This window comes from Centruroides vittatus, unplaced genomic scaffold, assembly GCF_030686945.1.
Source record: "Centruroides vittatus isolate TY-2023 unplaced genomic scaffold, ASM3068694v2 contig_1159, whole genome shotgun sequence".
Lineage (NCBI taxonomy): Eukaryota > Metazoa > Arthropoda > Arachnida > Scorpiones > Buthidae > Centruroides > Centruroides vittatus.
Genome location: NW_027120745.1, coordinates 2,438,290 through 2,448,599, shown reverse-complemented (window position 1 = coordinate 2,448,599; position 10,310 = coordinate 2,438,290). Strand labels below are relative to the sequence as shown.

Below are 10,310 nucleotides of genomic sequence, written 5' to 3'. Positions count from 1 at the left end.
TATAAAGGTAAACCTGTTAGCGATGAGCACACAATCAGCAATATATTAGCCGATCGTTATAGATCCTTCTATCGTTTGACAGTACTAGTGCACCACATTACATAACAAGTTCTAACGTATCAAATACTTTCTTTTCTACTCCTTCGAAAATTTATAACATAATAATGAAGCTAAAAAATAGCACCCCAGATATGGATCTTTTATGCGTGGACATAATGAAATACATATCTGATATTATAGCTATACCATCATCATATTTGATAAATAGTTCTTTCCAAAGAGGTTTATTTCTCCCGGAAAAGCTAAATCATCATCCGCTATTACCCATGATGATATCGTAATAACTTATTCTCGTACAGAATCTAAAATTCTTCGGGACAATTTAAATAAAATATTAAGTAAATCGAATAATTACATTGAAATAAGTTAAAGATTTAATAGCAATAAGACAAAATTGCTTCGCTTTGTTTCGTCGTGGGGTCACAGTGTCTTTTCTTTATAAATAAAAGAATAACTATCAAAATCAAATGAATTATATTGCCACACACTTAAATCAATTGCGTGCAAATAATAAAGTATTGCCTAATGAAATGTTTTAGGTTTGCTTATCGTCAATCTGCAGCAAAGAATCTGAACGAAGAGGCAATAAGAGCCCTTTTATTAACTGAAACTAGTTTCAATGCGACGACGGTGTTTATCTAATAACTGTTAAAGCACGACCGATCTTAATTGAAAGACGATAGCTACATCAAGTTTGGAAGTTGTATAAGCGAGAAAGATATAGCCTATATCCATTTGTCTGCTTAATGATATTTTGTATTTGTGACTTGAAAAAAAAAACTTAAATTTCTCGTTCACTTTAAATAAATGAATATATAGATTACTTCTTATTTATGCAGAAAGAAATTTTTACTTTTGTTAGTAAAAACTAACATTAGTTTATGGTAATAAACCATTGCGTGTCCTAAGTGTTCTCACCCTTTATCTCTCCAGGTTTCCCATCTCGACATCCCTGCGACTAAAACTAAATTCATCTTCGTTTAAACGATGACGCTTCCATCTAGCGACACACGTCCGTACCAATAGCGTAACAACCGCGTTGGGGATGGAAAAACTCGTTGGACTCGAGCCAAGAAGTCCCCATTCCACACTCGGGTTTTTATTACAAGCCTTCTATTTCCTCACAAATAAACACGAGCTGCTGTTTTTAGTTTTATTTGAATACGGCAACGCAACACGTGTGCGATCTACCGCAAAATGTTCGATCATTAATGAACTTAAGTTACTTATACTTGATTATTAATTGTTTTTAATTTTTTCTATATTGCTAGTTCTCAAATTGAGATGTTTTCAGACGTCAATAATGAAATATAGAAATTAAATATATAATTTTCATTTAATTTTTAGCAAGAATTATAAGTAATTTTACAGACTAATACAAGGTAAACACTTGGTTTTCTTCTTTCTGAAACTCTTCACTTCTGAATTCTCTTCTCTTCCATTACCATTGTTTTCCTCGTCTTTAAATACGGGCGAGTCCCGTCCGGATTTGTTTTCATTCTCCGACTGAATCATTTCTATTTTGGTTTCTGTTTCATTTGAAGATGTCAAAAGAGAAGCATTCTCTTTCTTCTCCTCCTCCTCATTACCACCGCTCGAATTTTTATTAGGAGCGCATCTGTTAGAAATGCTCGAATGTGTCGAAAATTTATGAAATTCCGATTCGTCGCCAAGATCCTCGACAGAATATTTACTTCTGTCAGATCGACTTCGTGTTGAGATCTTATCGGAAATCAATGATTTGACGTCACTTTCGGGAGATCGATGTAAAGAAGAATCTTGTTCGAGTAAAGGTTCTTCGTCCTCCTTTTTTTCGTACGAAAATGATTTTGTCGATCTTCGTTCCAGAGATTCCATTTCTGAATGCGTGGTTGCCGAATATCTGCTCCTTTTACACAGATATACAATGAAATAAACGAAACAGAGGAGAATGGCCGAGACAGTGAATAAGAGGAATGGAGAAACGAAAGCCACTGCAAAAATATAAAGGCCATAATTGGCATTTTCTGTATCGACAGTCGGTCCGATTCCATGGTTTGTAAGATGGTTGATGTCATTGTCGATGTTCCCCCCGTTCGACGAAGAAAGCGGAGGATGCCGGAATCTATTGTGCTTGGCCTTTGATTTTTTCCAATTAGTCTTTCGATGTTTAAGAATTTTTGTGACATCGAATTCGTCGTTCGTCTTGTGTCCGAGTTGTTGCAGCCACCGATTTAATTTTCGATTATGTTCGAATGACGATAGTGACGAATCTGTTATCTTTGGTTTAAGATTCTTGTTTCTTTTGGGCTTTTTATTTTTGATAATTTCGTTATTATAAATTTTTCTATTTTGATTTCCCTCTATAAATTTGTAATAACTGTCGATTGTCTTATCTTCGTTGGCACGCATTAATTTCTTATCTCGTTTATCCTTTACTCTTGATGTCATACCACCCAAATTCGATTGGTCGCTGTTTCTCAGCTTCATATTCCAGAATCGGTTTACATCCTTCATTCTCGGATAAGAAAACTCTCCGATATCTCTCAATTTCGCCAATCCTTTATCCGTTGTAAATGGTCTTCTGTATTGTTCAGAAGAGGCCATCCCATTAAAAATCGCCAGAAATAATGAAATAAATCTAAAAATTGCTTTCATCTCGAAGAACATTCTTGTAAACTCATTCGATAATTGCATGGCAAATCAACAATCGAACAATTATTATTATTATTATAATTATTAATATGCAAATTATTTAATTGTTAATATTTCTTCTCTATATTTCGTGCCAATTTAACTAACGTTGTTTTTTTAAATTATATTTATCGTAAATTACAAGAATTTCGTTTTTCCAATTAAAATTTCAATTTTCTTATTTATCTGCCTTAGAGACGAGATCATTCCCTACAGTGTTCCACAAATCAAAAATTAGTACACGAGTCAATACGGTTTCACTTATTTCCCTCTAAAACTGTTACTTTCTACGCAACTACTTGTGCTGTTGCTAGACCTACAGAAATTGCAAGATATTCTTTATTTTCGCTAAACTGTCCTTATCCTTGTTTCAATAAAGGTCGCAATTTGTCCTTTCTTTTCATTTTTCAATGTCTTCGAGCGCTTGTACGAGACGGGATAGAACGATTCTCTTTTATCGTATTTTTTTAAAATACGTGATATATTTCTTTATTAATAATAAAAAAACAATCTTAAAGCTTCTATTTTTGTTAGTAAAAACGACATTAATTTATAGGGATAGGAACCACTACGCGACACTTAAGTTTTCTCCGGGCGTGGATCAAAATTCCCAGCTCCATCCTCTCGACGTCCGTTTCGTAAATGGAGATTTCCGCAGGAATTTATTATGCTATTAATAAATAAATATTTATACAACTGTCGAAAGAAAGTACAGAATTGGGATATCAATTTTTGTCTGGTAATCTTGCATAATTAGTTCGTTAAATAGAATGATTTGACAAATTTTTAAAATAAACGTTAAAAATTATCGTCGCCAGCTTATCAAGTTTTAAAAACAACCAATTTCAATTCTAGAACCACGACTGACGTAATTACAACCTAATTATCGTATAACGATTACAACGTTATCGAATTTGGCCTTGGTCAGTTTAAAAAATAGTCGTAGGTCAAAGCAGGATTCGTGTATAAAATATTTAATAAATAATATATATTTTTTTAATATAAAAATTGCTTTTATTTGAGCAAATATATTTAAGTCTGTTCTACGATCGGCTCTTAAAAAACAGTCCGCATCAAGAAAACATTTTTTTTATACATAAATTCGTTATAAAATAAGAACATTCTGAAAAAAAACGAAGTGACATTTGCACGAATTTATATCTCAACAAAATGGATGGATAAATACTGTACATCCTGTACAAGATGAGAGTTTATGGTTCGCTGGAACCCGAGAAGGACGAGGCGAGGATGTTGACGACTGTAATGAGAAAAACTCCGATCGTTGTTAAATTATTCATTAATTCCGCTCTAGATTGTTGATGAGTCTTATTGATGTTATATTTGGCATTAAACAATAGTAGTATCCCTACTACAATCTGAAAGTAGAAATTATAAATCCAGAATTAATATTAATAACAATTAAAATTAAAAAAAAAAAGTAATTTATGCAATGGGTGATTTCGAAACTAATCTAAATTTATAAATATTAGCGGATATCCTTCTAAAACGATACTTAAAACGGGTATTAAATAGAACAGTGAAGTCACTGGCATTAAAAATGTTCCTTAAAGAATGGTAAAAGATAAAGAAAATAACTATGCAATTGCATCACTCTGTACGCTCACCCACTTCCACTGGTAAAAAAAAAAATAATACGGTATTCATATACGTGACGAACACGTCATTAATTAGTAGGCGCAGTTCACTTACCAGAACGTACGACCGATCCGGTTTTTCTGTACATTTACGACTTTGAAAATAAATTCTATCTTAATAAAAATAGAATTGAAAAAAAGCCCATACCGTACCTGCAAAGTTATGGATATGGAAAGACATACGATTGCGATGTAGTACGAAGCATTCTTCGGTTCTTGCAGTAAATACCTCAACTGAGATGCATTCGACGTTAACAATGCGATATCTAACATCCCTTGCGCTACACTTTTTTTGGTGGCATACAGATTTACATCCATCGGCTTACATGTTTTTGGTTTTACTACCGGCTCCTTGCAACCAAAAAACAAACAAAAAAAACCGGTATAATTACTTAAGTGTTTCGCATTATCAATTTAACACATTCGTAACCGCAAAATTCGCGATAGGTTAAAAACATTCGTACAGTAGTGTAAATGATAAAGAGACACGACTTTATGATTTAAAATTATTGTCGTTTTAAAGGGATGTAACAAAGAGAAATGCTCACCTCGACTTCTAACAGGGCTTTGTTAGTTGGTTCGTCGGCTTTACCCGCATTAGCGTCAGCCATTCTCGACTTCCTTGGAAATGGTCCCTCTATCTGTCGATCTACAAAATACAGTCTATTTTTATTCTCGAGTCGCTCCAGCGTAGAGTCGATTTCGTGAATCGAAATAAGAAACGAAAATTACTAGTCGCTACGGCAGACAAACACCCACCATTACTCGCAACTACAACGGAAAGTGACATCTATCTGTCGATCATTTTGTAATCCTTTTCGTTTTAATTATTAAATTTTATAACTCGTTCTGTGTGTTAAAAACACTTAATAAATAAGTTTTTAAATAAAATCTTTAAAAATTATTTTATTTTTTTACGTTTTAATCTTTTTACGAAATTCTTATCAGTTTTATTTTCTACAACATTAAATTTGAATTAATTAGAAAATGTATTTATTATATTTTTAATTAAATAGAAAAAATTCAATTTATTCTACGACTGTGCTAACGTTATTTTTCTTTTCTCGATCGGATGTCTTCTTCTTATCTTTATCAAACAGAAAAGAATTTAAACTGTAAACAACTTAAGGAAGAGAGAAAAAAATATATTTCACTTTAAGCGCCATCTTCTAATGAAATTTATAAGTATTTTAAATAATTGTTAATTATATTATATATACTGTATATGTGTATAAATGATTTTTCTGTGAGGATTTCTTCTTACTTCTCATTAACACGATTGAGGTCAGCTGTAATAATATCAGAGAAATGGGTCGGATGGATCGATTTACTTTAGAATATTTGCAGCTGTTTCGTTATAATGAAATAGTTTTATGAATTAAAATAATACTTTATTTAATACATCGAAGTGTAAAATCCTCTATTAATTCGAATCGACAAGTAGAGCATAAATTTAAATTAATCGAGTGCTTTTATATATAAAGAAATCGTAATTTTAATATGCCTTTCTATACATTATTTCATAAATTTTCTTAAAATAACTCGGTAAAAATATAAGGATTAACATAGTTTTTATTGATGTGATTTGTCTTTCAAATTTCTAAATGAAATACTGCGGAAACTACGGTAATTTCCGCAATATCATATTAAATCATTATATAGAACATTTTAGAAGAATTTAAACCGTTCAAACGAAGCTAAGTCATATTCGTAATTGAGAACGGAAGAAGGGAAAAATAATTAAACGGAAGGAGAAGTTAAACGATAAATACAAAGAAATATATACAGTACTTACTAGAGTTGACCCATCAGTGGCCGAGCCGAGTGGATAACACTGGTAGTTGGTCGCGTGTTCCCACCTAACTAATTGGCTGACCACGTGGATTGTCTAACATCCGGAAACTTGCCCCTATTTAAGGGCCAAGTTTCCCGGAAAGCACCTCTCCCTTGGCACACGGCCCTTTATATGATCGATCCAACTTATCAGATTTTATATAACAATAATTCAGATATTGTTTTATTGTTCTATTTGAATGAGAATTGTTCTTTTACAGTGAAAGTATTCATATATTGATCTTTTTGTTCAAATCAATGAACTTTTTAAACTGTTTTTCACGTCTCTGCAACGAAAAAACTGCTTAGAACATTAATTATTCGGAATATGTGTATATATTATAATAATAATACTTTATAGGTATCACGTATAAAAAAGTGCAAATTTTTATGACCAGTAATCCAAAACTATTAAGTTATTTAAATTAAACACTTAAGGAAAGAATAAATGTTGGACTTTAATACGAGTATTAACGAGTAATTCACTTTTTAGTTATTAAGTTACAGTATTTAAACGTTGTTTTTACAAATAATAAATGTTTTTAATATTCCGCTTCTTTAGCATTCTCGAAATTAAGCTGTAAATCTCTTCAGATATCAAATTCCATTAGCTAAACATGCAAATTGAAATTCTTATTAATTATAAATTAAAACCGTATGAAAATATTATTCCAAATTTTATCATTTTTTTGCGTTAATCGGAAAACAAAGCGGTTTTCTATGATGCTATAAATATAACATTGCAATAATATTAAACATTTTACACCGCTACTATAAGCGAAGTAATTCTGACGGGGGTCTCACCTGTATGACGGAGTAATTCTCCACACTCGTTTAAGACATACCTTAACTGTGGCAATTATTAAGATTTTAAGCTATGTTTACGACATTAAACCGACGTTATTTTGTTAAATATACGAGTATTAAATGTATTGAAAATTACTTTGATAATAATCAGTGTTTATACAATTACCCGCTTCACAAAACCTGGAATAAGATAAAAGTACAGTAGAACATCGATTATCCGACCCCCGATTATCCGACCCCCGATTATCCGACCCCCGATTAACCGACCGCGTTCTAGTCGGCAAATTCAAATGTCTGCTAGTGATGTGGCGCTACAATATTTGGTTATGTCTCGGCTACTTTAATATTATTTTTGTTAAATTTTTGCATGTTTTAGCTGGCAGCACTGGCTCGACCATGAAAGGGAGGCTAGTATTTAAACCAGGCCTAATACACTATACTAATAATGTATTTCTTCATACTTTTCGGTTATCCGACCAACCGCAGTCCCCAATTAAGTCGGATAATCGATGTTCTACTGTAATTATTGTCACCAATTTTGTACACTGTCATTTCTTCGAGTGTACAGGTTATTCGAGCGACTTTTTTATAATTACAGGTAAGCGTAATTTACGCCGACATACAGAACTATAAGGATCTAGGGTTGCACCCAAATTCGATCCCGAGTCCCGGCCCCTCATCTGCCTGGGTTATCCGACCATCCTACTCGTTATTTCGGTCTGTATTCAAGATAAACTAGTGATTAATTTAATCAATCATATTCGACTAATTGCAGTGATTCACTTCCTTCTTGTCAACATATAAATAAGACAAAAAACGGCAAAAATTTAGGAGAAACCAAGCATTTTTATTTGTTTGTTAGTCTAAAGAGAAGAATGCGCTCTAAAATCGAAATATTTTAAAACATATTTCCGTCTTTTTTTAAAAAATGGGTCCTCTCGCATCTCCATATTTAACTCCAGATTCGATAATTCTCGAATGAATCAGTTTCCCTTACATTACGTCATTTGGTATTTTCACCGTTACCGATAAGCACGAAACAGCAATATTCGAGATGACTATTACTTACTTGGAAAAGTAAATAAATAAATAAACAGGATTGGATAGGATCACTTCATAGTCTTAATTCCCAGATTTAATAAGGCTAAAATTATTTCACGGCTTACATAATATAAATGGAAATTATTATTGGCATAATTTACAAAGAATAAAAATTCTCTATGACTAGTTCCAAACTGTGCATAAATACTAGGTACGTGGGCCACAAATATTTCGTGCATTTTATATAAACAAAAAAATAGATTTACTTCTATCATTTAAGTATTAAATAATAATAATAATGTCGACAATTGCATTATACTTATAAAAACAACCATAATACATTCTATAATACTATACTTACTATTAATCATTTAATAAAGTCAATTTTAGATATTAATCAAATTTTATATTAACTTTTAGGCTAATAAAATATTACGTTTGTTTACATACATTTTTGAAGTGTTCGTCTACGTCAATATTAATTAATTTTATTAAAATTGAAGAGGGACATAAATAATATGTCAATTTTCATAAAAACAAAAAACGATTCAGATATAAAGTTATAATAAATTTGATGTCAACAATATTTCTTACAGATTTCAACAGTCGAATTCTTTGTTTCAAACTGTGGTGTTCTACGATTTAAATTGCACAACAGAGTTTTTTGTTCTGTGTTGCGTAACCTCTGTATGTGTATTCTTAATAGCAAACGTACTATTAGGTACAATTCTACTTTCCGCATATTTATAGATAGATAATAATTTAACTGAAAAAATATACAGCTGTTCTTTCCCCTTTATACTTAACGTTATAAAATATTCTTTGAAAATTATTTTTCTCTTTCATATTAACCATTTTCTCGGTACTCAGACTATAAAGTAATAATTACAAAACTAACAATGTACAGTATTATCATCTGTTTTTTCTTTCAAGCAGTTTTATTCTATTCACATTACTGCTTTGTCTTTCTCCAATGTTTCTATCACTAATCCACTTTATTTAAACTTTCTTAATATTTTTATTTCCTGCCCAAATATCTCATTTCTAAAATCAGTCCTGTCAAAAATTGTTACCTTAATTTCTGAAAATATTCCACATTCATCTAAAGTATTAGTGTTTTTTCCCATCCATTTTATAAATTTTATTGTATACCCGTGTTGACCAAACTGCGACTCTTCTAGACCTCAACTGCACCTCTCCTATATCAAACTCCTACTGCTTATTGCTTAGAAGTAGAGGTCCGAATTTAGTGCTATAGTATATATATATAAAATACCATTCAAATACAAGATGCAGCTGTCACATATTTCTGATGCAGAGGAGTATATGGCTCCTATTGTGACCAAGTTTGGTATATATTGCATAATACCTGATATGTATCTTGTGTAAATTATTATTAATAAAACTCAAATAATTATGATTTCGGTATTAAATGCAGTTATAAAAATATCTTTTTCAGATAACAAAACGTATGCTTCGTGTAAAATATAGATTGAAAAAACGGAAGCACCCGAAATTCGTGAATCGTTGTGAAATTTTTGAACGAGTGAATGAAGCCCATTGGGGAGCAAAATGAGTGGAGGTAAACTCTCCCAACTTTAATATAAATTTATTTTTGTAGATGTTGATTTGATTTGTAAATGTTAGAAATTTAATGATATCTTTACCAAATCTATGGTAAAAATAGTTAGTCTTTTTGTCAATTTGTTTGTTTTGGAAATTTGATTGGGACAACATTCATAAAAACTTAAGAATGCATCTATAATCAAATGTGAGATGGTTCGAATTCACGTGGTACAGTTCAGAAATTCAGAAGTTGTTTAATCGAGAACAGAAAATGTAACGCCGAAAACGGGACTCTTAAATAGGCATCATTTAACAACTCCAATTTAATTAATTAAAAGTTACTAATTTATACTAAATAAATTATAAAAATTTAAACTGTTTGGCAAGTAATAAGTTGGTGACAAGAACCCCATACGCAAACAAAACAAAGGATTTAATAAAGATTTAAAAGAAACCAAGTCATAATGTGTTTTCTGACAAAAAACAAATTTGATTTAGAATTTCAGACTTAAGTTACATCAAAATTGTACAAAGTGTAATAATGTTAATATTTTGTAGAAATTTGGGTTAACATTATCATTAATCAGAATGTGCTCAGCAAATAATTAGCTTATCACAATGTATCTTTCTTGTTGCCGAGATAGTTTTATTGAACACTAACGTTTTCGGCCTACT

At 31.4% G+C, this 10,310-nt stretch overlaps 1 protein-coding gene across 2 annotated transcripts; it reads right to left on the bottom strand.

Annotated features, from left to right (window-relative positions):
* Positions 1-3,724: 3,724 nt before the first annotated feature.
* On the bottom strand, positions 3,725-6,279 carry LOC136979993 (ninjurin-A-like). 2 transcript variants are annotated; one of them, XM_067276025.1, is made up of 4 exons: positions 6,184-6,279; positions 4,937-5,037; positions 4,542-4,739; positions 3,725-4,109 (listed from the first exon to the last, which is right to left on the bottom strand). In XM_067276025.1, the coding sequence occupies exons 2-4, from the start codon at positions 4,997-4,999 to the stop codon at positions 3,945-3,947; spliced, it is 426 nt and encodes a 141-aa protein (XP_067132126.1). In that variant the 5' UTR covers positions 5,000-5,037; positions 6,184-6,279; the 3' UTR covers positions 3,725-3,944. The 2 variants fall into 2 exon arrangements, with proteins under 2 accessions (XP_067132126.1, XP_067132119.1); XM_067276018.1 differs by having other exon boundaries at positions 4,937-5,051; positions 6,184-6,239.
* Between the last annotated feature and the right edge of the window lie 4,031 nt (positions 6,280-10,310).

Coding starts and splice junctions, on each gene's coding strand:
- LOC136979993 (XM_067276025.1), bottom strand. CDS start 4,999: ATGGCTGACGCTAATGCGGGTAAAGCCGACGAACCAACTAACAAAGCC. Junction 4,740..4,936: donor AAGCCCTGTTAGAAGTCGAG/GTGAGCATTTCT, acceptor TTTGGTTGCAAG/GAGCCGGTAGTAAAACCAAA. Junction 4,110..4,541: donor CCATATCCATAACTTTGCAG/GTACGGTATGGG, acceptor TTCTACTTTCAG/ATTGTAGTAGGGATACTACT.